The sequence below is a fragment of the Salvia splendens genome, chromosome 7, assembly GCF_004379255.2.
Source record: "Salvia splendens isolate huo1 chromosome 7, SspV2, whole genome shotgun sequence".
In the NCBI taxonomy this organism is placed as follows: Eukaryota; Viridiplantae; Streptophyta; class Magnoliopsida; order Lamiales; family Lamiaceae; genus Salvia; species Salvia splendens.
This window is the reverse complement of record NC_056038.1, coordinates 27,129,540-27,156,440: the sequence shown is the minus strand read 5'-3', so window position 1 is coordinate 27,156,440 and position 26,901 is coordinate 27,129,540. Positions and strand designations below refer to the sequence as shown.

At 40.1% G+C, this 26,901-nt stretch overlaps 2 protein-coding genes, 1 long non-coding RNA gene and 1 pseudogene across 3 annotated transcripts; all 4 read right to left on the bottom strand.

The window, feature by feature from the left end:
- Positions 1-660: 660 nt before the first annotated feature.
- On the bottom strand, positions 661-2,167 carry LOC121742672. The gene is made up of 2 exons (XR_006038087.1): positions 1,958-2,167; positions 661-1,848 (listed from the first exon to the last, which is right to left on the bottom strand). It is a non-coding gene; the product is annotated as an uncharacterized LOC121742672 (long non-coding RNA).
- Positions 2,168-5,857: 3,690 nt separating this feature from the next.
- LOC121810651 lies at positions 5,858-8,728 on the bottom strand. The gene is made up of 3 exons (XM_042211406.1): positions 8,691-8,728; positions 8,001-8,583; positions 5,858-5,914 (listed from the first exon to the last, which is right to left on the bottom strand). The coding sequence occupies exons 1-3, from the start codon at positions 8,726-8,728 to the stop codon at positions 5,858-5,860; spliced, it is 678 nt and encodes a 225-aa protein (XP_042067340.1).
- Positions 8,729-9,704: 976 nt separating this feature from the next.
- LOC121741269 (expansin-A18-like) lies at positions 9,705-11,488 on the bottom strand. Its single transcript, XM_042133978.1, has 3 exons — positions 11,323-11,488; positions 10,190-10,505; positions 9,705-10,017 (listed from the first exon to the last, which is right to left on the bottom strand). The coding sequence occupies exons 1-3, from the start codon at positions 11,486-11,488 to the stop codon at positions 9,705-9,707; spliced, it is 795 nt and encodes a 264-aa protein (XP_041989912.1).
- Positions 11,489-17,354: 5,866 nt separating this feature from the next.
- LOC121741208 lies at positions 17,355-19,680 on the bottom strand (annotated as a pseudogene).
- Positions 19,681-26,901: the final 7,221 nt, after the last annotated feature.

The following is a 26,901-nucleotide window of genomic DNA, read 5'->3' as shown; positions in this document are numbered from 1 at the left end:
TTTCCCTTTCGCTCGCTTGGTCAAGGAAGTAGCGGCCTGCTTTCCCTTCCTTTTTCTGTCTGCCGCCTGGCGGCATTCTTCTTCGTCACCCTCCCCACCACCGGGTCTGGGAGAGTTGTCCTTTTCCTCCGCTGCGGTCTCTGGACCCAGCGCTTCCCTTCCCGTATCGCCAACTTCATCTAACAAGCTCCGGCGGGCTCGTCTACGGGCATCCCTTGCATTTACCGGTGAAATTGTCCCCTCTGGGACATCTGTCAAATCCACGATTAACTTTACCCTGTCACCAACAGGGTCTTGTACATTTTCAGTAACGAGGGCTTCTCCCTCCTCAGACATCAAAGGGGTTGCCCCTGTGATATAAACAGGGGTTTCCACCCCAGCCAAATCTCCTTCATTGTGGGCTTCAGTACCCACAACTCTTTCAGGGGTCCTCCCCTCACCAACATTCTTCTCAGAAACTTGGGCCTCATCGCCCCCAAATTCTTCTAGGGTTTCTCCTCCCACAACATTCTCACCAACACCAGGGGTTTCCCCCTCTGCCAACTCCCCAGTAACAGGGGTTTCTGTAACACCCGCCTTTTCTTTAATTGTTTTTTTTTCGTATCTAATCTCTTTTACCTCGCGTTGTGATCGAGTGAGATGTTTAAAGTAAGTATCATGTCGTCAAATGAATGAAGTTCTTTTAGCATTGAAGAACTAATAGGTAGTTTGAGAGGTTCAATTTACAAATAGAAGTCCAAAAGCATTTTTACAACGAGTTCGACGCTAGAATAGAATAAGAAAAACAATTTCGGACATCACAAGAGTCGTGCCGGGAGGGACTCACGCCGGACAGCCGTGCCGAGTACCGGGCAGCCCCGGGACAGCCGTCTCCCGTCCTCCGGGTCTTGCTCGATCACCACTTTTGCACTCCCGATACCTACACGAAAGGATAGACCACGTATCAAATACACTTTCGACATCAAATCAAGATGAAAAGTGGATAAGAACCGCATCACGTCAAGCACGTTTTCCAAAAAACAGCCGCATTAATTAGTCGTCAAATCGAAACGAAAAGACGTGATTTTTGTCTTTTGTGAAAAAAAAATATATTCAAAATTCATTCCATTTTCTTCCCTTATCTATAAAATTTACCTCCATTCACTCAATTCCTTAACTTCAAAAACAAGAATTACCATCAAAGTTAATTCAAGGGAGGATATCATCAAGTAAGATATAGAAGGTGAAAGCTAAAGGAAAAATCGAGTTTCTCATCGTCACCTCTTCTTCATCATCTCCTCGGAGTAAGTTCATTCAAACTATACTCTTTCATACCAACATTTATAGATCAACCATGCTCTCCACTACATGCTCAACTTAGCCATCATATACTTGAACCAATAGACTTGAACTTCAAACCATTTTATTTCCTTAATTATCTATAGACCAAGTATGCTAGGATTCTTTTAGCATGCTAAATGTAGAGATTTCATCCAACACCATCACATACTTTTCATGCTATCAAGGACTTGAAACATGTATGTTCATACTCAAATGTTCTTTTAACTAAAATTCACAATCAAGAGATTTTGAGCACATTGTTTTCTTACAAGAACAAACTTGAAACCATGAACTTCTTTCAACCACAATCTTAATATCAAGCTTTAGAACAATGACTTAGCTTTAAGAGTTTGAACCTCGACGCACCCCGCTGCCTCCTGGCGTCGCCACTGCCCCTCGACGCACCAGCTGCCAGCGAAGCTCCGGCGGCTGCAATGTTTCATCCGGAATGACCCTGCTGCCCCGCCCTCGCGACGGCGGCTGGGCTCACACGCCGGCGAGCCCGACAAAGCGACGGGGCTGCCGGACCTATTTTGGAAGAACTGGAGTGAGAGATGAAGGGGAAAGCATGTGTATGTTCATGTATGTGCGTGTGTGTGTTTAAGAGAAAGAGAAAGATGAGAAAAGATAGACGTACCTGGTGACGACGACGCAGCTGCGTGAGAGGGAGCGGACGGTGGGAGTACGAGCAGCAACGTGACCTGCTGACAGCGGCGAGGTGGGCGGCGTGCAGCCGGCGGTGCGAGTGTCGTTTGCCGGCGACGCAATGACCGGCCGAGCCCCGGTGAACGAAGAAGAACGAGTGAGAGATCGGTGAGAGAGAAAGAGGGGAGAAGAGAGAGGCGAGACAAATCTGATTTTGGGATGGTGATTATAGGGTTCACTTTTGAATTTTAGGACTTGGGCTCTTGTTGGGCCAAAACTTTAATATTTTTATTTGGGCTCCATTAAATCTTTTCTTTGGGCCGAGAATTGAGAGGAAATGAGAGAGGTTTAGCTCTTCAATTTAATTGATGGTTTGATGGTGGTTTCCAATTAATTTTTAAATCGTTTGGTTTGATTAAATAATTAATCTCACGATTAATTATTTTCTTTTCAAATCTCTAAAGTCAATTAATATTTGATCTCTTGATGAATTTCTTATGGATAAGTTAAAATATGGGCTTAATGAGTTTTTTTTTTATTTTTTTCAAGTAATTAAAGTCTCTAAATTATTTAGAGTGTCGCGAGCTTGAATTGAATGAACTTTCTTTTAATCTAAACCCTGAACGTAGGATGCATACCTCATGTAAGATCATTGCATACCATCTTTTATGAATGTTCTTACGACTAATTGAATTAATACCCTCTTTCAAGAAGGGCGTGTTCAAGGAGTTGATTTCTTGAGAAGGGTATTTTTGGAAGCATCGAGTTGGGCTTTATATCCAACACATTAAGTGTGGATAAAATTATCAAGCATATATGAAAAGATTTTTTTTTTGTTTGATAAAATTGCACTTACTTTTTTTTACAAATGTTATCGTGCCATAAATTATTTATTTTATGATGCCTATCTGTTTTGGCTATGCCAAAAAGGAATAAAACGACTTCGGACTCCAATAGGACTGAAAATCCTATTCGAGTTAGTGTACACAAAGGAATGGACCGTGTGTCATCGTAAGGGTTGGCCTGTCAATGTGATCGTGGAAGGTGGTCACCTTCCCGACACACTATGAATTATCAGATATGGCGGATTACAAGGATGAACTTAGTCTGATCAGACGAACTTTATGAAAACGAACTTAGTAAGCTCGGGCCTTTAAGAAAAACCACGTGTGTTACTGCTATGGCATGATGACAATGACTTTTTATTATATATGTGTAATTTTTGGCAATGTGTTCACTGAGTACCCCGTACTCAGCCCTGCATGTATTTATAAATGTGCAGGTTGAGCTGATGATGAAATGGTGGCTGAGTGGAGTTGGTGGCTGTCTCACATCTTTTGTAGGATTTTCTGTGGCATATGTCTTCACACATATTGTCGTGTTTTGCAACTTCTTCCGTTGTGCCTCGTTGTAATATTTTGTACTAAATAGGTCATAAGGACAACACTTTGTTTTGAGATGAACCTTTTCTGTCTTATCAAGAAGTGTTTGATGCTCCATTATCCTTATCCCCTTTCTATCCCCTCTTCTTATTCCCCTCCCCTAGTCATGTTTCCCCGAGCATTGCTATCCAAAGCAAGGTGCGGTCGTGACATATTTAGTCGTCACTTCTTACATTTTATAATATCATGAGTTCGGGTCGTCACAGTAAGAAAGGTTGAAAATCAAAGTTATAAATTATTAATTTTAATTATAATAATTTATCAATATTTTTAATTTAATTTTATAAAATTAAATATGATATTTAAAAATGAAGGATGAAAAAAAGGAAGAAGAGGATGATTTTGAAATAATATCAGATTTAACACATTATTGAAATAATATCAGATTGAAAAGGTTAAAAATGTGAAAAGACAAAATTGCCCAGCAGCCCAAAAGGGCATTTTCGGGTGGAAAATAGCCAAAAGGACCAATTTCGAAATAACTCCTTAGTCCAGGGATGTCTGACAATATTTTTTAAGTCCAGGGACTATGTGCGAGATAAACCCATAGTCTAGGGACCATTTTTATAGTTCACTCATATTAAAAAGATAAGGCAATATATTAAGAAATGAAAGCCTTTAGGAAAGATTTAAAAAGGCTTAAAATCCATGAATCAGGCCAGTTTCCACTTTGACGGGTGTTGTTTTGGCAAATAGCTAACCGATTTCATTAACAAAGTCAAACAGTTTCTTAAAACCCGTGTCGGTCAAAAATGAAACTTCTATTGGAGACCAGAAGGAGTATAGTTTCACGCAGTGTTTTAAAAACCGGATCGGACCGGCCGGTTCGATCGGTTCATCTGCGAACCAGCAGGCAATCCGGTCCGGTTAATCCCTTAAAACCACTAACATGTTGAGCCGTCTTGAACCGGAAACTAGTTTTCCACTTTTCAAAACATTTTTTTAAATTTGTTGTTGCTAGAACTTGAACAAATGACCTCATCTTTAAATACCAACTCATTTATCACTCCACCGCATGGTCATTTTGAAATATTAAGAACATTAATTATTCTTATACATTAAATATGAAACTTTTTTCCAACAAAACTAATAATTTATTTTAATTTTATATTTTTTTAAAAATTGTTAATTATACTTTTACAATCACTAATATTTAACAATATAGGAGTTTATAATCATACTTAAACATTAATAGTTTTTAATATTATTAATTATAATTTATTGTTATCAAATTTTAATATTTTTATAGTATATATTTAATTTATATACACTTACTATTGATATTAATATAATTTTACTTGAAATAATTTTTTAATTTTAATTTATTGGTATCAGAGTAATTCATGTTTTATTTCATATTATAATATTATTTCTTCCAATACGCTTTTTTAGTGAAAATGAACTATATGTATTTATATATATTGTATTAATTTTTGTATCTACAATAACTAATCATTTATATATTTAATTTTTTTTATCGACAATAAATTTATAAAATTTTATTATTTATTAAATTTTAATATTTTTATTTGCAACTAATTATATATAAGGTTTATATTTTTGATATATTTTTGATATATTATGGAATATGTCAACATATTTTATTAGCTATGTTTACATTAATCTGGCACTACAAAAATACGAAAACTCAATAATTTTTTTCAAATTTTGACATCGGAACATATGCAAATGTGGTTCTCGTTAGAATCATTATAAAATTATTTTTATTTTGATATATGTTATGTGAAAAAATAATTTAAATTGAGATAGTTATATGCATTTAAACTTTTGAGATATTTTTAAAAAGTTAGTTATAACTATTTTATTGTTAATTGACATAAATACCCTAATTCACATTTTTGTTGGATACATTGATACTCGAAAATGATGGATATTGGCCCTTGATTGAAGATCTAATGTTTATCATTTAGTTGTAGTTAACAATTTAAATATGAGTTAGCAATATAACACACCCCTATAATAGACATAACAACAATTTAGTCTTGTAAAAAATAATGAAAAATTGAGTAAATTCACAAATAATACCATACATAAACGTTGTTTGTGATAATAAACCTAACATTGAAGTAAAGTATGTACGTGTATCAATTTTAGAAAGATTAGAATTATAAATAAATAAATTATTAATGTAAAACAACATTCACGTAGACATATAAAAATTAAGTTTATTAATATAATAATTATCCACTAATAGAGATAGAAATAATAAATTATTGAGCTTCATTTCATTGCAATATAGTGCTCCTATACACTAAAAACTCAAACCTCGAAACCTAAATCCTAAACCCTAAAATATACTCATCATGACCAACAAATGAGCCAAATATCATTAAAATTCTCTCTCCTTCCCAGTTCAATTTTACTTTGTTGATCACTTATTTTATTTTGAGGGTTTTAGACCTGTATTCGATATCTTACACTGGGTCGGCCTACTTGATAATCCTTCCTGATAGTGGAGGTTTTTTACCTGAATCTTGTCTGTAAATCTGTTTATATGCTCATATCAAGAAAGTGTTTTACAATAGGGCTATGTGAACGGTAAAAAAAAATCTTGCTTGCTTTCATCCAAGCATTAAAATGAAAAGGTTTTTAAATCAAATAACATAAATGACTATTGAAATATCAAACATTTAAATATTATAAGTGATAGTAAATTTATTTAAAAGATTTCTTCAGTTACATAACTTGTGTAATTATTTATTTTGGAAATTATGAAAGAGAACGGTTGGAATTGAGAAGGTCAAGATGCCGTTTAAATGTAAAAAAAATCTGTGTGAATTAATTTTACATTTCATATGCTACTAAATAGGGATTTTCAGCTTTTGGCTTGTCATTTTAATCAAATACTAATAATATTATAACTGAAGAAATCTTTAAATAAATTTACTATCACTTCTAATATTTACATTTGATATTTCAATAACATTTATGTTCTTTGATTTAAAAACCTTTTCATTTTAAAAATTTAAATCCTAAACCCTAAACTCTAAACATATATCTTAACAATTGGAAAAACATTTTTGACTTTCCTCACTAAGACATAGCAGTATTTTATAGTATATATTTTGACTATAATACTTTTGGATCTCCATTATAACTTAAAAAAATTATACTAATATTCAAAATATCAATATAGAATAATAAATCACAAATTATAACGTTAAATGCATAAAATATCTATAACCATAAAAGTAATAATCATATATGAGTATGAAAACAATTTGAGTATGATTAATTACTAAAATATTAGTATATATTTTAGAGGAATACGTTGGTATTAGCTATAGCAACATATTGGGAGACCATGATAGTAGTAGAAGCTCTTCACATCACCATCTCTCACACTACTCTCATTCTACTTCCTCCTTCACTACCGTTGCAAAAGAACTATAGTCAGCCGCCGAGTACTCGGTTCTTAAAAATCTATCTACTCTTTATTCTAGCTGCAGGCATAGCTCCTCTTCTTGTGGATTCCATCTTTTCAACCCTTCAAAGATTTTATTTTGGCAGTGGATATTCCTCTGTCGACAACCACATTGTGTGGGATGCTACACCATCACATGATAACGCCCACCGACTACACTCGTTTCTCCTCCATGGCCATGAGTCCATGTTACTTTTGGTTTATGGGTTGGTATTTATAAAAAAATTGGTGGCGATTGGCATTATTCCCTTTTGGTATTCTTCTTTGGACCATCCCGTTGACATTAGTAAGCCTAATGTAACTGACTTATTGATAGTAAATGTTGAGGCTGCTGATATGTATGTCCTTTGAATTTCCTCATTAAATGTATATCATTCATCTATTTTGGAAACTGCCGCATTGAATAAAAATAAAAATCGTAACTGCTAAATTTTATTTTACTACTTTCCACCAATTGTACTACAAATAATTACTCTTTTCATTTTTCAGTATTTATGATATTCAATGGAAGGTGTGAAATGATTTAAGGCATGAGAAGGCAACGTCTAGATTTTTATTCATAAATGTCTAGATTATGGAGTAGTTTTTATTCTTAAATCAGTTTTATCAAAATTATATAGTTTTAAATCTTAAATGACAGTTTTATAAATATCCTCAAAGCTCCCATTTTAATTTTATATATGTATAGATAACGTTATCATTTTTTTATTTTTGTGAAGTGTTGGGACCATATACGAAATATTTGAGGAAACGGCCAACTGGTAAAACTACTTAATCTAAATAACCTTCTAAATCAGAAATTCTATTCTCAAAATCCGCACCAAGTGATGAACAAATTAAGTAGGAGAATCTACCTGTCTAACGCCTATGCTGCAACTATAAACCTCTTGCAGATATAATTAAATCATCAATAATCCTAATTAACGTTACCTTACACTTACAAACAAAACATAAAAACTAAAAAAAAATGATGTCTAGGAACTGGATGAGCGATGAGGAGGTCGAGAGTCATGGTGGTGGTGGATGGTAGGCATAGTCCTCGTCCCCGAAGCCGTCACCGCCCTCACATGCCCCACCATGGACACCTGCAGCGCCTCCTCCTCATACGCCCTCCGCTCCATCTCCTCCATCCTCTCCTTCTTCTTCGCCTTCACCACCACCGCCACCCCCAGCAGGCTCAGCAGTAACACCCCCACCCCCGCCCCTATCGCCCCCCCCACCGCCATCCTCCACTTCCCCGCCCTCCTCCTCAGCGGCACCAGTGGCGCCTCCACCACCACCCCAAAATGCCCCTGCCCCGTCGCCACACACACGTTCGCCCTCGGCTGCCTCCACACACTCACTCTCCCATCCTCCTCAAACCTCGCACACATTGGAATCATCCCATTCCCCTCAGCCACGCCGCTGAAGTCAATCCGGATCGGCCTCATCCCGGCCTGGAGCCGGATCTCCGCGGCCGCCCCGATGTTGTAGGCCAGCAGGCCTAGCACTGGGGATATGAGCTCGTACCCGGAGAGCTCGTAATTCGAGTAATAGAGCGACGACCAGTTCGATCCCAGCTTTTGCCGGATTATTAGAATTCTTTTGGAGCAGGGGCGGGCGTATGTGCCTGCGCTGAGCTCGAATTCTTTTATCGTGGCTCCGTAGCGGCGCAGGCTGCCGCAGCGGAGCCGTACCGTGTCCACGTGTATGCCGGAGAGATTCGAAGGAAGATTGATCTTGTGGAGCTTCCTGTGCGGAAATTCTTGGTGTAGGATTTGAATGTGTAGTCGCGGATCATGAGATCGAGGAGGCGTGCTGATTTTATCTCTTCTGCTTCAATTCTAAACGAATGTAACAGAACAAGGATCAGAGCGATTGTGGCGGGAGACGCCATTGATAGAGATAGAGAGGAAACTGAGCTTTCTTGTTTTGAATTTTTCGGGGAATAAACTATTTTATGAGAAATTGCAGGGTAATTAGTGTTAGATCTAGCTAGGAGCTACTTGGTTAAAGGTATAGATCGCAATTATGCATGGAATTATATATAACATCACAACCTAGTGTTTTAAAATTAAAGTTTAGGATATAAGCAACAAAGCTTTTACCCCCCTAATTAAGTAGGAAATTATTTGATTCTTCATATAATTTTTGTTCTTTTAATTATTTAATGAATGCTTGCCTTAAAATGCAGGGCATGACTTGGGAGGTCTTGGGGGATGATTAAGGGAGCGTGGGTTTGTTATTATAATTGATTCAAAAGTGAGAAGGAAAAGGGAATGATAGCATGGTGAGAGTGAAGGTGAAGTAGCCTCTCTTCTTATATGTTTGAAGATGCGAATAATCAATATATGCACACACCACATTTACTAATTAATACTATGATTGTATGGTTTGATTACATGTCTCCCACTCCAACCACTTTGTGGGCTACCATGATCATTACATTGCTTATTCCAAGGGGGACCATTCTTGCTTAATTATTTTCCTTCCAATAGTTAATTAGTAGTAGATACACTGGAGTACTACTTTCTTTGCGACCACTAATTTTAATTATATCTTAGCATGCAACAATTAATCTTAGGCAATTCATTTCATATATATCCGTTGATGCGCCTTCTATCTGTCACTTATTTTCGCAATAATAGGAAGAGAATTAATGATAAATTAGAAAAGCACAATATAGATCTCTTATTAATTAAGGCTTCAAATGTCGTTGTGTTCATAATTTTAACGACATTGAAAATGGCCACTACTTCTTCACACGATGAGTGAGAGAGCCATTCCCATAGAAAACTAACTACTCATCACAGAGAAGGAAAGGTAAAATCTATATGGCTTACATTAGATCACAAAAAAAAGGGAATGAAGGATCAATGGAAGTTGACATTAGAACCATAAGTCATTCCAGCACGCCAGTTAGATGGTGCAACGTTGTAAGCAATGATAGTTTCATGAGAAGTGTACGAGGTTAATTTGAATGAAAGCGACTGGCCTCCAAGAGTCGCGAAAGCCTGGTACGAAGCGCCCCAGTTGTGGCTCATGCTTATCCACCCGGTCTTGCTGCCCTTCACCCACATGTTGGCTATGTCCCCGCCTCCCCCCACGTTCATCACGTACACCAGCAGCCAGTACCCGTTCCCCTGGAACATCAAGCGCACTCCACCCTTGCGCACGCACGTCACCCTAAAATCACACCATTAGATTATGTATAGCGACATACTGTTACTGGATAGTGGGACCCACCTTATTAATAATATAAAAATGTATAGTGGAAAGGTTTTAAAAATAGAAGGTGAACTAATTTTTTTTTAGTATGGACTAAAATGACAAAATGAGACTAATTCTGGTTACATACCTGCGGAAGAGGACAGGTACAATGCCGGCCTTCCACTGAGCGATCTTCATGAAGGCGGGCTTGGCCATGTCGAAGTGGGTGCGAGGAGGGTTGCACCAGCCACCGTTGTTAGAATCCTGGGACCAGTTGGGAGGGCAGAGATTGGTGGCGGTGATGGTGGTGATGGGAGAATTCTTATAGCAATACTTTGAATTCGCGCATCGCAGCTGAAAGCACTGCCCGCAGCCGTAGCCGTTATTGAATAGCACTGAGCTCAGCGCCGCCGTGTCGGTGCCGTATCCACTGTTGAACAAGTTTCCGTACCCACAAGCTCCTCCTGCCATCGTGCATCAAATATCTTTTATTAATACATGTATTTCACCTTTCTTTTCATTATTTCAAAATATAGAGCATAACAAACTTTTCAAATATTAGATTGTTTTATAGTACTCCCTCCATCAACCATTTATAGTCTCATTTTAACTTGATGCCGATTTAAAAAAAATATTTAACTTTGGGAAGAAAAATGGGTAAATGAGTTAGTGTGGAAAGTGGATCTCACTTTCATATATTGATTTTATTATAGAACGTGGGTATAATGAGTTAGTTGAATAGTGAGCCCCTTTTACCTAAATCGAAAAATAGCAAAATAGGACTTTAAATCGCGTACATCCCAAAATAGCAAAATAGGAGTAGTAATTTATAATATGAAAAGAGTTATCAAAATAGACAATATAATTTCCTAAAATGTAGATTAAATGACAAAATTGAGACACCATAAAACTCTACTTAGTGATAACTATTTTTTCCAACTTTTTGGTACCCCTCTCCTATCTCAATTAGAAGTCTTATTTTTTTATTGGCGAAAGTTTTAAGAATTGTTTTACTTTGTAAATAAAAGTGGTAGAAAAAGTTAAGCAATGTTGGGTCCACTTGCCAAAATAATTAAAGTGAAACTTCTTGGTATATACATTCCTTGCAATAAGTCTCCCTAGATTAAAAATAAATGGACCATGTAAATGAAACAATTAAGGAGGGGAAGTATTAAAACTTAAAAGGGATATTAGAATGGAAAAAAGAACCATATATACCTATTCATTTTTCTTGAGGTAATTAAAAGAAAATATATTCCGACGTTATTTATAAACACATACCCATAGTTTCCGCAGCTGTCTCATCGCCATAAAATGTGGCATAAGCAAGTTTCCAAGGAGTCGGACGAAACACCGGCGTAGTGTATCCGGCTGCAACGGCCTTGCCCATGGCAGCCACCGCCAAGAACAAGAAGATGAGCCGCCATGAATAAGGGAAAGAAGCCATGGTTCCACTTAGCTTAGTTTTGCTACCTGTTAATTAGCTTCTTCTATACTAGATTTGTGTTATGATGCCTAAATTAACTTGGAAATGGGATATTTATATAGTTTTGGCAATGTATATTGTGTAGTGTACTACGTGACCTTCACAATCCAAGTCCAACGTTCTAATTTTATATTCTAGAAGTTGGATGGAGGAATAATTGATTTATCTTCTAACGCCTAGTCAAAACCACAAGAATTTATTTTATAACCTAAATTCTATGTAGACGTGTGGGCATGTCTTGTTGTTGGTTGCTATGTTATTTTGGTTGGTTAGAATATTTGAAGTTCAATGTATGTAATATAGAAATTGCGCATGAAATTTAGTCTCCTAATTACATATTTATGGGACGGCGCAACCGGATAATAGAATTGGACCAAACGATAAGGTAGATAAGGATTAAATATAGGTATAGCCTCTAATAAAATGAAGAGTATGTTTGCTAATTGCTATCCTTTTAGAGCATCCGCAATGGTGCGGATGATGGCGCGCTCGAGGCATCCTTTTAGAGCATCCGCAATGGGGCGAGCGATAGGCCGCCAGATAACTCGGGCGCGCCATCGTCCGCCCACTATGGGTGCGCGGACGATGCCCGATACATCGTCCGCGGACAATAGGGCATCGTCCGCTCCATCGTCCGTCCATTGTGGGCAATGGCATCAACTCATCCACCCTCTTCACCGAGCAATGCAATGGCAATGGCCCGGCCATCGAGTTCACTGCCAATAGGCGCCAATATCATATGAGGTACTACTTGGCCGATGGCATATACCCAAGGTGGCCTGTTTTGTGAAGACGATCAGCTGCCCAATGAGTGAGAAGAGAGTTTTATTTGCCCAAAAGCAGGAGGCGGCGTGGAAGGATGTGGAGCGGGCATTTGGTGTGCTCCAATCACGGTGGGCAATAGTGAAAGGGCCGACGCGTCTCTGGTTCAAGGAAGTCATCGCCGATGTCATGTATGCGTGCATAATCTTGCACAGCATGATAGTCGAACACGAAGGTGGAAGCGTCACCGATTGGGCCGATGATGAAGGTGGATCTAGCTCCAGTACGGCGACCGCGCCCCACGCTCGAGGATTACCGACGGGCTTCAATGAAGAAGTTTGGGCACGTAACCGCCGTCGTTTAGAATGCGTATTTTTATAATTCGTATTCTAATGTATTAATTTTAAATGAAATGAAGGTTTTTTTCCAATTTTTGTAGTTATTTAAATATTCAAATAAAGAAAATGCTTAGGGCGGCTTATAGGGCCCTTACTGCAGATGGAAGGGTAGGAGGATAAAATGCTGACGTAGTGGTGCATAGAGCGGGCTTTAGGGCATCCCTTAGGGCGCCCAATTGCTAATGCTCTTATTATGAAATGTTAAGATAGTTTATTTATTTAGTCGAAATGAAATTAGATATACGACTCGACCTATAAATTAAGCTGGGTCTGTTTCCCAACTATGTACTTATTTTTTTTTAATTTAAAAATATTCAGACTTTCGTTTACTTTCACTTAGAGCATGCGCCCGTCGCCACCGCCGTCCGCGCCGCTGGCACGGACGCCATCCGCCGCCGCTGCGCTCGCGCCGCTGGCACGGCGCTGCTCGATGTATCGAGCACGTCCGTGCCAGCGGACGCACACGTGGCGGCACGGGATTGGGCAACGGCGTAGCCGTTGCATTCAAAATTTTTTTTAAATCGGTATTTAATTATAAATAATGCTAAAAATAAAAAAATATAATTTTTCAAATCCCAAAAATATGGCCGTTTTTTCCCATTTTTTCTGAATTTTTTTGATTTTTTTTTATTTTTTATTCCCAAAATCATCTATAAATACACACATTCATCACTCATTTATCACATCAATTCATTTCTCATTCATCTCTCATTCATAATTCTTATACAAACTATCAACACATTCAACCTTCACTCAAAGGTGGTCGATGGTATCTACCCAAGGTGGTCGACGTTCGTGAAGACGCTCCACAACCTGCACGACCCGAGACGGGTTCTTTTTGCGCAGCGTCAAGAGTCAGCGCGGAAGGACGTCGAAAGAGCCTTCGGGGTCCTTCAAGCTCGATTCAACATTGTGAAGGCCCCGGCTCGGCTGTGGTACGTGAATAATATCGCCGACATCATGTTCACGTGTATTATATTACACAACATGATTATAGCCGACGAAGGGCCGAGGGCGGCTAGCTTCTACGACGAGGACGAAGCCGGAAGCTCAACAGCGAGGTCTCCCCCACGCCGAGGCGAGCATACGACGGTTGGCCAGAGGATCGAGACAAGACACACAATGCGCGATACTCGAATCCACAATCAACTACAAGAAGACCTAATCAACCCACATGTGGGCGAAATTCGGCAACGAGTAGTGGTTTTTTTAATTTTTAGGATTTTAATTATGTAATGTTTAATTTTATTTGTCATTTGTAATATTTATTGTGGTTTTTAAATGAATTTTAATATTATGGAAATGTTATTGTTAATTGAATTTTAAATTAATTGTGCTCGTCCTTGCGAAAGAGCACAGTTGTGAGTGTTGTGCTCTTGCCAGAGAGCAGACATGAATAGTACCGCCCGGGCCCACAACCGTGCCGCTGGCAAGAGCACGGTTGTGGATGCTCTTATCAACAAAGAATGCGCCTATCCTTCATTCCTCAAACTCATTTTTAAAGTACTCTTAGAGCGTCCACTATAATGTGGACGCGGCTATAGCCGCGAGCGGGGCGGAGGAAGCGGGGCGGTAGCGCGGCTATTATAGTGGAGGGGGTGTGTCCGCCGCGAGGGTGGACGCGGATGGTGGGGGGAGGGCGGCGGACGAGGCTTCGCCGCGAGTGGGGCGAGGACGCGCGGGGTGGCTATAGCCGCGCCTATAGGCGCGGCGCCTATAGTGCCACGAAGATTAGCCGCGGCGGTTGCGATTAGCCGCATGGTTTGAATTTTTTTTTTTTTCGTTTTTCATATCTATATAAATACCACTCTCCCTCCTCCCCCACTCCCATTTTCACAAAATCCATACACCCACTTTCTACAAAAAACCACTCTCTACAAAATGCACCGAGGAGACGACGAATCACCCGACACTGAGGAATCGGGATATGACAGCAATCCATCTCAGCCGTCGGGTTTTGCCGGATATGCTTCTCAAGCCGTCGGGATTTGGCGGATATGCGGCTCCGTCACAGTCTTGGAGTTGGAATCAATCACCACCACCGTGGGCATCGAGTCCACCCCTTCCTCCATCTCAGTCGTGGAGATCCTCACCAACGCCGCCCGCTTTACAACGGAATCTGAGTCGTTCCGCTTTTGGAGATTACCGACCCAACCTAGACGCGCTTCACCTGGCGCGGCCGGGTTCCCCTTTTCAAGCCAGCCAATCTCCAATCACCGAAGCAGATCAAGACGCATTTGATACTATGTTGGGTCTGCTCAGTACCGGCATCCCAGATACGCCGGTAGCTGCGGGTGGAAACACCCGTTCCGACCCGAGGAGGTGGCGGCAGCCGGGGCTCTGGTGGCAGTAGGGGCAGAGGCCCTAGGGGCGGAGGCGGCAGTCGTGGCACCGGCAACGTCGGTGGACACTCGGGCAGCTCCCCCGGCATTGCGAGTAGCGAGGGCAGTGGCCCCGGCGGTAGCGGTGATCAGCCCGAGGGGTCCAGCCGCGGCAAGCCATACAGCAAAGACGAGAGCATTGCCGTGGCGAAGGCGTGGGATGCTATGACTTCGGACCCCGTGGTTGGTACCGATCAGGAGTAGGGGAGCTTTTGGAGGCGCGTCATGATGGCATACGAGGAATTGAAGCCCGACGGCGCCGAGAAGCGCGACCCAGAACAGATCCGAAAAAAGTTCGGTAGGATACTGCGGGCTACCAAGCTGTTCGCGTCCATATACGAGAACAACCTTCGCCACGCCGAGAGTGGCAGAAGCGCAGAAGATGTGAAAAGACCCTGTCGGAGGGCCAATACCGCAAGACGGGCCAGCCGAAGTTCACCTTGTGGGAGGAGTATCTTGTCCTCGCGGATTGTCCGAAATTCAGGTCGATCGTGGCGAACGAGGGTGGAAACAGCCGGTGGCTCGAAGCGCACAAGGCACAACCTTGCCGGGGAATACAGCAGTGGGAGCGGCTCGCACGAGTTCGAGCAGTCCGACGAGCAAGTCGAAGAGCCAGCCGCGACTCACATTAGGCGACGACGGCCCATGGGACAACAGGCCTCTATCCGCAGAGCCAGAGGAGGTAGAAGTGCTCTTCCCGCCAAACGGCGGCCGCTTCCGGATCGCGCATCCCCCAGTCTGCCCCAATCCCACAGCCCACGGTGCAACCCCACGAGGTATTGGCCAATAGCATAGACGTAACGTTGATGCAACAACTGCAAGACGTATGCAGGTCATACGCAGGGGAAACTGACCCGTACGTCAAGAACGTCTACAAGAGGCTCATCAATCGGCTTGAGAGTCGACTGGGGTTGGTTGATAATGCGCCCGGGGATACCGCGGCCGGCAGCAGCGAGAGAGGAGGAGGAGAAGAAGAAGAAGAGGAAGACGAGGAAGCCGACTCCGACACCGAGTAGACGGTGCCGGAGTTTTGTTGTTGTATTTTATTTTCATTATTCGTTGTATAATTTTACCGGTATGCAATACAACGAATATTCGGCCTAATTACCTCGTATTCTAGTTATTTACACTGCGATTATTTAAATTACACTTGATTGAAACTAAAAAATATTTAAAAATGAAAATTGATTATAAAATTTTGGGGCTATTGGAGTTGTCCACTATAGTGGCGGAAATAGAATTTTGGGGCTATGGACAAAAAATTGGGGCTATGGACAAAAAACTGGGGCGGGGCTATTGGGCGTGTCCACCTTATAGTGGACACCACTGACCCTCCCTAACGAGTGCTCTTGAACGTTTTCTGCTTTCGACACGTGTGATCTTGCCTTAATACTCACATTTGATAATTTGTTCATAAATGGAGAAAATGCAATGGTCCACCTGTAGAGTTAGACAAATTATTTTTTAGTTTCACGTCGTCTGATGGTTTAAGCACCTAACTACAAGTCTTTTTCCACTTCCTTCTTGTTGCATTTTGTAACTTGAACTATCACGATTTCATTTTTGTTGCATTTCTAACATGTTCCACCGCCAGTTGTATCACTGTTGCTGATTACACTGGGAAGAATGATCATGGCAGGCCGTATAATAAGGGTGCTTCAATCCCATGAAGTCTGCATAAATTCAATAAATCTATCATCCATGACTAACTGATTCGTTCACCAAAACCATGCCAAAATTAATCTCCATTTTTATTATTCCCCCAAATATCCCATATTTCTTATTCGGGCGATACTCAATAAATGTCTTATTTCACTTTTAGTAAGTGAACCACATATTCCACTAACACATTCTATATACTCACAACTACTATTATAAAATACTAACACATTCTACTCACAATTACTATTATAAAACTAATATATAAAAGTGAGATCTACATTTCACTAACTTTATGAAAAACTTACGTTCATAAAGTCAAATAATTTCTTAAATTTCCCTATCCCAAGCTCACGAGCTATATATAAGCATTGTAAGAGATCGATGAATTGGTGTACCAAAATATTTGTGATTGATGCTCGTTTTTAGTAAAAAACTTTGAAATATTTTTTTTCATACATGATCCAAATTTGACAACACAATAGTAAAATACAAGAACGAAGGAATGAATTGTTTCTTATAAATATAAAGAAAATACCAAAACAAACAATAACTCACGCACATCCTATCAAAGACTTGAGAAACAATTAATGAGAATAAAATAAACAGGCTTTGACAGTTGTGCATTCACCGCAGTATTCCGGCAATAGGACTCCTAACAGAGTACTTGGAAGAATCCCATTTCAAGTAGCCTTGAACGTTCCCAAACACCGTCGAATTCAATCTGACAAATGTCACATTATATTGCAGCTTCTGCTTAACCCCATAGAAATCGAGCTTCTTAGGCTCAACACGCACCTCAATCCCAGCCGGCGCCACGATCTCGACAACGTAAGACGAGTTCGCCTTGCCCACATTCATCACCGTCCTCGTATACGTCTGAGAAGCCGAGGTTTCGAAACTCCCAAAAGTAACCGCGAATGAAGGGTAGTTGAGGTCCCCTTCTCGTATACTTGATTCTGCAGCGCATCTCACTCTGCGCTGCAGAATCACTCCAACTTCCCTATCTGTGTAGTTGAGGCCGCACAGATAGGGAATGTAGTCCTCTGGTTTGAGGTCGTACACCAGCCCTGGGTCACTCGCTCTTGACGGGTTCACATGGCCCGATCCAGTAGCGAATACCGAGGCCGGGACGAACCTCTCATCCTCGATCGGATTGTTGGCGAGGTCCACCACGTCAGCGGTGGTCATGATGGCAGACTTGATTGCAGCAGGGGACCAGTCAGGGTGCGCGCTCCTCAGCAGCGCCGCGACGCCGCTGAGATGCGGGCACGACATCGAGGTCCCGGAGATCATGTTGAACGTGGCCGATCTCGTGTTGGTGTTGTTCTCCACCGAGAATGGCCACGCCGCCAAGATGTTTACCCCGGGGCCTAAAATGTCAGGTTTCAGGATCCCGGGGCTTGCGAAATTCGGGCCCCGGGACGAGAACGCGGCCACCACGGGGGCGCGATCGTCGCCGATGACGGTTCCTTTGAACACGATCGGAGCCGTCGCCGCCGTGGTGGAGTTGATGTAGGTCTTGATCTTCAGCCCGTCCGCGTAGCTCACGTGCGTCGCTGGAAGCACGTGCGCCTCCGCGAGGGTGAGGTTTCCGTACGATTCGGGGTTTACCAAGATCATGGCGGCGCCGCCGTTGTTCTTGACGGCGATCCCTTTGTCGATTCTCGTTATGAGCCCTCCCACTTCGCAGACCACGACCTTCCCTCGCAAGTCGGTTTTGTTGAGCGACGCCTCGCCGCAGAACCGGATTTGGGAGTCGGTTGCGTTAAGCATGCCTGCGTAAACGAGTGGCAGCTGCGTCGCAGGAAAATCAGCCGGCTGGAAAGCTGACTCGCCGTCGAATGTCATGTTGTTTCCCAGCACGGCGGTTGCTCGTATCTTCCTGTCAATGGTGCTGGCACCGACGGTGAGAATCCACGGCGCCTCATTCGATAACGAGAAGTTCGAAGGCCCGCTGTTACCAGCAGAGCAACTGACCAAAATGCCCTTCTCCATCGCAGAGTAAGCTCCGAGGGCAATAGGGTCATCATGAAGATTCAAAGAAAGTGCACCTAAGAGACGCAGAAATGAACATCAGTATGGACTAAATATTCAACATTTTACTTAGAAATAAATTTTTAGGTAATGTAAATTATTAATAGTAACTTTTATAAAATGATACGTATAAAATGTGAATAAATTATAAAAGTTTATAATTGAAAAAAATGAATTCATTAGGAGCTAAAATCCCTCCTTAACTATACCTAGTGATAGGGAAAGAATGTCGACACCATCATCTACAGCAGCATCCATTGCAGCAAGTATGTCGCTCTCCAAGCAGGAAATCCCACACACCTTGTAGATAGCAAGGTGCGCCATCGGGGCAATCCCAACAGCCGTGCCGTTAGCATTGCCAAAAATGTTAGCTCCTTTCACGAATCTTCCGGCGGCGGTGCTCGCAGTGTGGGTGCCATGGCCGTCTTCGTCTAAAGGGGTGTCACCAGAAGTTGTGAAGGTTCTCGCTCCGACGATCTTGTTGTTGCACGAGGTGTGGTTGAATTCACACTTCCCCTTCCATTTAGCAGGCGGGGGTGGCATCCCTTCGTCGCTAAATGAAGGGTGCTCCGGGAGGATCCCCTGTGTCCAGGACTCCGATGATGACACCCCGGCCATACCTAGAGCTTTGCCAGAACCCGGTGTTCTGGTAAAGCCCCAAGAAGTTGGGGGAATGGGTCGTGTGGAGGGATATTTTTCTTTCAAGGCGTGCGGAGACAAACCCGGGCTTAGTCTCCATTGCTTTCACTTCTTCAGGTGATAATCTGGCGGCGAAGCCCCGGAACACATTCCGATATGAGTAGGTCAATCGCCGCCGTTGATTATTTGTTGTCGTTGTTGTTGTTGGCATAAGTGATTTATACAAGGCATCCAGATCTTTTGATGCGACTTCATGGTCAACGCGAATGATGTAGGTATCTAGAGATATTTCATCGGGTGTAGCAAATGTTGGTATTATCATATGGAAATTGAACATGAAAAGCATGAGGGTTATCAAGGGTTTGTAACCCATTTTAGGTGAACCACTTCAAAATGTCAAACGCTCTCAATGACTAAATGGTTTGTGTGTTGTTTGATTTTTGTGATATGGATTCTTGTAATAAGAGTTGACATATGCATGTTTATATATACGAGTATAGTAGCCTATATATCTTTTTATTTTGTTATCAACGACTTGGTCGTGTATAAGTTGACTTATTCCTTTCTTGACCATAACGTGCAGACAAAGTGTAATCCCGACTAGTAATTAATAAAAAAGATTAAGAATATTGCATGATCTCTCTGTAATTCGGCGCCAGGACGCAATATATGGAATTAGTCTAATTATATTTGCAGTTGAAATTGTTATTGAATTGATGACCAATGCAAGCTTCGTGGAAATTGAATATATTTGACCCTCTGATCAAATAGTGACGAGTGAGGATTATATCAATGGGCGGCATTTAAATTAAATTCTAAATTATTCTTTATTAAAAATAGTCTAAACTTTCAATAATATCATACTAACAATAAAAATAGCAAAACTATAAGCATTTTTATAAAAAATATCATTACAATTGTAATTATAACCATTATTATTATTATTATTATTATTATTATTATTATTTGCAACCAATATCACTAAATAAATACTCCCTCATTCTCATTAAAATAAACTTTGGAGATACTAGTAAAAGAGAAGAAAAAGTACTATACTATATACTCCCTCCGTCCCATAGTAGATGTCACACTTGGGGATTGACACGAGAATTTAGGAGGTGTTGTTTTGTGTGTTAAGTGGAAAGAGAAAATAATATATTTATATTAATGTGAGAGAGAACTTTTTCTAAAAAGGAAATGTGATATCTTTTGTGGGACAAACTAAAAAGGAAAGTGTGACATCTATTATGGGACCCATGGAGTATTAAGTGAATATTAGAACCTATCTACATTGAATTAGAATAAGTTAGTGGAATGTGAAGTCCACTATAAAAAATGTTAAAAAGTGAAATATGAAAAATTTTGTGGGACGTACGAAAATGGAAATATGTGACAAATTTTCAAGAAAGGGGAGTAATAATGCACCATATAGTCATAATACTATTTTCTCAAAATATCTATACATATGTTATAGTATATCTTTACTTTTTCGCTTATATTTAATTTAAATGAAACTTAATTAATTACATAATTGTTTTAATATAACATATAATTAAAAATTAATATATATATACTACTCCATATGCTAAAAATAAATAATATTGTCTCAATTCTTTTAATTGAGTCGTTTCTTGTCGGAATACAAATTAAGAAAAGATATGTTTAGGATATTAAGTGCAAGAAAACAAAGTAGATGAAAGAATAAAGTAAAAATGAAAACAGAATAGGAATGAGAAATATATTATTTTTTGGTAAAAAATAAAAATGACTCAATGTCCTGATGTCCCGTAATTTAAAAAATGAATCAATTAATTAGGAAGAGAGGGAACAATAAAATTCAAATATAGACGGATCAGTTAAGGCCGAGAGAGAGTTCTCGGTGGCTACATAATGCGTGTTGTATACATCTATTATGGTCCACTATATTAGTTCTATAGAAATTAAATTAATTAAATAAATAATAAATACACTCATATACATATTTATTGTAATCCAATGGAGTATGAAAGTCCGACAAAAAGATAGTATTTCATTTATAACATTGAAATGGGAAACCTGCATTTTCTTGAAAATTAATATGCTTATCCACCACATAAACGTGATTTTATTATGATTGGTTAAAGGTACCCAACTAACTACGTGCTCATAGTAATTGACCTTGGATAATTAGAGGCCGTTTATATGCTATTTTCCATTCTAATATGTCTATAGTTCTAGATAATAAATGGAGCAAGCTTTGACATTTTTAGTCAATGGCATGATAATATTTTTTTTCCAATTATTTGATGTTGTTCGTGGAGGTGACTAGCTGTTTTTATTATTATAATTTTTGTCTTTTATTATTATGTCTATAGGGAACTAAGACATTCTTGTTTTTGAGCCTAGTGAGACACCGCATCCAGCCCCAGACCGCACCCACAACAACTACTCTAGCTCAAGGCAGTAGGAAGGCGCTAACTATCAAAGGGGTCAACCCCAAGGAAACTAAACCCAGACGGAGTCAGAAGAAGCAATGATCACCCACCATCCACTTGACCAAGTAATTTTAGTTTTTGTATTTGTGATTTTCTGTTCAATGTGTTTTCTTTGTTTTTATCGCTTAAACTATTTCCCACTTAGCTCATTGTTTGGTCTAAGTATGAGAAGTTTTTGAATGTTTGTTCTTTGTATGTATTTTCTGGTCAACACTGACTAACCATTCTCCACTTCCTCAAGCACGCTTGAGGGCAAACTGAAATGAAATGAGGGGGTGGGTTAGTGTAGTGTTATGTTTTTGCTTATTAGTCTGTTGGACCAGTTAGATCTGTGTTAATATGTTAATTTGTTGGGTCAGTTTGATAGTGCAGTTTATTATGTGGTTATGTTAGTATGCAGTTTGCTGGGTCAGTCAGATTGTATAGTTTGTTTTAGGAAGACATGTATAAACTGGCAAAATGAATAGCATAATCCCCTTAGTGAGAGTGAGTGAAGAAAGAATGCATGTTGATGTGTGATACCCCTCCTCTCTAATAAGTTGAAGTCAGTATGAAGGAAGTGAGTGGTGGGAGGAGAAGAAGATTTTGCAGATCTAAGTTATATGGAAAAATAACCGACCGGGTGGATCAGTTTGCAAATGTCGTTGTGACTTGATCAAGGCGCTTCTCACTCTCATGAAAGATATTTATAACTCCCTAACATGCAACCTACTTTTAACGAAAAAGCAGCAAGTACGGGGTCGATCCCACAGAAAAACTGGTGTGTTGAGTGTGTGTTTAGTGAACAGGGTTCGGCTGCGGCCACGCTTTAAGTTGGGAGTTTTAAACTACTAGATTAAACTAGGCAGAAAGTCACTATCTACTTGATCAAGGAATATATCATGCTGAAAACTGTAAACTGATCAGGTAGCGACAGACTGAAAATAAATGACTTAGCTACTTTAACATGCTACAAATATACGACACACTTTTCCTTTCAACATTATGCAAGCTCAAACTTTGGATCTGGGTATTTAAGACTAAACTAAGCTCAAACAGTCAACAAGATTTCTCAAAACAAACAACTTTGAATTAAAACAGAACTCAGAACTGATCTTGGAAAATGCGGAATACAAAACAAAAGCGATCGTTTTCAACTACTTTAACAAATACGAAAGTTAACTAAGCAACTAGAACTGAAACGGAAGAAAGCTATAAATCCGAGAGGTGCTCGGTCGGAACTGAAGCGGCGGTGAACGGATCTGGAACTCTCTATTGCGCTCCCTTCTAACTCTCTACTGGAAACGGAACTAAGACTACTGGTAAAAGAAAATAAACGGGAGAAGAAAGATGATAAAAAAAAGTAGAAGAAAGAGAACCCCCAGCTATGGCGATGTGCCATCTATTTATAGGCTCTTCGTAACGACCTCCAGCTGTGATAGCAAATTTGGCAGCGAATCTTCGTCCTTGCTGGAATTGCGCGTCTCATCTGTCGATACGTGTCCCCCCTTTTCTGTTTTGCCGTGGTCCTTGGATAACTGACTGAGGACCGCTTTCCAGCGCATCGGCTATACGTGTCCCCTTTTCTGTTTCGCAGTGGTCCCCCGGCTAACTGCTTGACCACCAACTTGATCAACCCACGCTGTTTTGGACCTTTTCCTCTTCTGCGCCAACATGATCAGTTTGGCCTTGCTGCCCTTGGTCAAGGGGCATTCCTGCACAATTAACACTCGCTTTCTGGGTAAAACTGATCAAGTAGCATGCATTTTACCCTTTTAACCAATGCATGAAATAAGCCTTATCAGTGAGTATGATGGAAGAGCCTTAGTTTAAGCTAACTGTGAAACCCTCTAAAATGTGAGTTAAAACCTAGAGTAGAACACTTACTACGTTCAATAATAATAATAAAAAACAGAGAGGTTATCATATGATGCTAAGAGGAAAATGACATAAGGCAGTAAGGACTAAAGGCAGTAGGGATAACCACTTGAGTCTAATTCTTTTGAATCTATTGAACCTACCACATTGGAAAGGCACCCCTTAGTAGCCAAATTTGAGCTTGCACTGATCTTACCTTTTTTTTTGGAACTATAAGCCTTCATGTCATGTGAGTAAGGAGACAGAAGTGGAACAACTCACCAATTGGGGTAAGGGAATAGGTTAGAAAAAAGGAAAAAGTAGTGAAACAAGACAGAAAAAAAAAAGTAGTGAAAAGAAAAGGAAAGAAGAAAGTATGTACAATGTTATTAGAAAAAAAAAAGAAAAAAAAATGAAGAAAAGGCTGTAGAAAAAACAGGGCAGGAAAAAAATGTAACATGGCCCAGTAGAAAAAGGATAGAGACATGATGCCAAAATGGCCAGGAGACATCTTCAAGTTTTGGGAAGGAATAATTGTAATAGGGAGGTTGTTTCCAAATTTTGTCCCTAAGCTCACATGTCCTAGGACTCTATTCTACACACATAATAACCCCTTCACCCCATTACAACCTAAGTAAAGACCTTAAAGAACTATCTTGTGTCAGTAGAACTCGAAGCATCTATGATAAAACATGATGAGTGAATGGTTCTAACATTTTTGGTGAGGAATGAGTGACTGAGTGAATCCAACAGTTGGTGGAAATAGAGGCTATCTTGACAAATTGACAGATTGATCAAGCTGGATAAGGGGGGGAAGAATCTAACACTGCAAACGATTGGAATGATCTTGAACTTGTGGGGAAGGATGCTAAAAGTCAAGCCAGTTTTATGCATGAATGTGTTAATGTGTTATTAAGTTGTTTTCTGTGTATATGTGATCTTGAGTTATGTTCATGTTAAGTCTTGTTAAGTCAGTCTAGTTTTCTTTTTAGTTTTCTTAGTGTCGGTGAAGGAAAACCATGCATTTCAACTTGCCGTATTTCTTTATCTTGTCCTTTTATAGTCGAGGACAAGTATGGTTTAAGTGTGAACAGTTTGATAAGGCTCGTTTCATGCATTATTTTGATGGTGGTTTGATGTGCCTTTTGGGGAGATAATGCGAAAAATTTGAGTTTTAGTGTGCAGGTTATCGCTTGGTCAAGTAGTTCGTGCAAACTGATCAAGTGGACGCAGATGGAGCAAAAATTCCAAAAGCCGTGCAAATTGATCAAGTGGACGCAAATGAGCAACCAAAAGCCATGCAACTGATCAAGTGGATTTACCAAAGGAAGTGGGCGCCGCAAAGAGTGGGGTAGAGGAGAGAGAATCCGCAGGTGCTTTTTGCTGCAAGGGTATAAATGCCAAATCATAAAGGATATACCCTAGGGATTTAGCTAACAACCATCCTATAAAAGGGGAAGAAAATCTGAAGAAACACACGCAAAAACACACACGAAAAGAAGAAAAAAAATCACAAGGAAGAATGCTCTCTGCCTCCTAGCTAGGAGGGAGAGAACCTCAGTTCTAGCTAGAATCCACCGTTTATCTGTCGTTTTACAGCTTTGGGAAGCAGATTCAATCGTTCTTTTGTCATTTTCAGTTCGTTTTAGTTAAAGTTTTAGAGTTTTTCTTAGCTTAAACTCTGTAGCAAGTTGTTTCTCAACTGAATCCTGTTATTTTGAGATTGATTATTGTTATCTGGATTTGGATTTTTGAGAAATCGTTGTTGCTATGAAGTTTATTGCTAGGTTTTCTATTAGATCTTGTGATGGCGAGTTCGATTATGTTTTGTTTGTTGATTTTCACACTTGATTGTCGTTACGATTCTTAGATCTAGCTAGTTAGTTTTTAGTTTTCATCAGATCTGAAGTTCCTTGTTGAGGTTTGCATGATTATGGCAAGTTACTATTTGATTCGTAGATCTCACCGTTGCTTATTTGATTTCTCGTTTTCGTTGCATTTAAATCATGCTCTGTTTTCATCGAGTTCGATCGTCCATCGTGTTTGAGTCACTTGAGGAAGAAGTCGGGAGATAGTTAGGAGAGTAGAGTTGCAGCATACTTTTACCGTTTAATCTTTTTTCTGTCTTTGCTTGATCAGGTAGGAAGAGTTCATGGGTCAATCATGTTTTCACATACTTCAGTCTAGTTGATCAGTTAGGAATATTTTCTCTTGTAGTCCGCTAAGTCAAGTAGGTAGAATTTAACCCACTCAGTAGCGTGGCAGTTGCTATCTCAAAATGTCCGTGACACACGTGTTCGCACCTTCATCCTTGTTGGATTTGATCCTTACTTCCCTTTACTAATAAATAGTACTGTGGGTTAAGGTTTTGAAATCAGCTTCGGTTTGACCGTCCGACAGCACATAGATAGAAACTAGGGAGTCACCTTGACCAGTTAGATTTTCGTTGCTTGATCAGTCCGCAAGTGATTGCATGTCAGTTTATTTGTGTCTACTAGATCATTTGGTTGATGCCTGCTTGACCAATCTGCGTTTATTTTAATTACAAGCATGCATACTCGATAGAGCGTGAGTTTTAGAAATTTAGAACCAACAGCGAAAACAACTATGAAATTCAACTACTAAGATGTTCAAGTACCAACACCTTGGAAAATGAAATTAAAAGGTAGCAAAACAGGAATTTAAATTGTATCTTCGCTCCTTGGAGCGGTGGAACACCGATTACAAACTTAAACAACGGCCAGGACACGATTTCCCCCCTCCAAGTGTGGAGGAAGAGAGTTGGAAGTAGGAGTTGTGGGGTGGTTTTGAGCTCGGAAGACTTTTCGAGCTAAGAGGATCTCTTCATGATTGATGATCATGAAGATGTCGACTTTTGGAGGCACGACTTTTGCATTTAGGCGCATCACGAGTTACGTGTCATGGTACTCTTTTTCCCCTTGCGGGGTTTTATCCCATAGGGTTTTTCCCTCAAGGGGTTTTAATGAGGCCCGCCACACTGGTTTTGACGGATAACTCATGATGTTGTCGGTTTTCTCACCTTTTTCGGTGATGTACTAGTTTGTTATAGCTTGGTTTGTCGTTAGACATGTTCCCTCGGGTATGCCTGAGTTTCTGATGTAGAAAAACCGTTTGTTAATATATTTGATTTAGTTATAAAAAAAGAAGAAGTCAAGCTCATGACTTTA

Excerpts from the sequence above, each read along its gene's own strand:
- LOC121810651 (XM_042211406.1), bottom strand. The coding sequence starts at position 8,728 with ATGGCGTCTCCCGCCACAATCGCTCTGATCCTTGTTCT. Across the intron at positions 8,584-8,690 it reads ATCGCTCTGATCCTTGTTCT|GAAGCTCCACAAGATCAATC; the intron begins GTTACATTCGTT and ends ATTTCCGCACAG. Across the intron at positions 5,915-8,000 it reads GGGTGGCGGTGGTGGTGAAG|ATTTACAGACAAGATTCAGG; the intron begins GCGAAGAAGAAG and ends GCATATAAACAG.
- LOC121741269 (XM_042133978.1), bottom strand. The coding sequence starts at position 11,488 with ATGGCTTCTTTCCCTTATTCATGGCGGCTCATCTTCTTGTTCTTGGCG. Across the intron at positions 10,506-11,322 it reads GACAGCTGCGGAAACTATGG|GAGGAGCTTGTGGGTACGGA; the intron begins GTATGTGTTTAT and ends GCACGATGGCAG. Across the intron at positions 10,018-10,189 it reads GTACCTGTCCTCTTCCGCAG|GGTGACGTGCGTGCGCAAGG; the intron begins GTATGTAACCAG and ends GTGTGATTTTAG.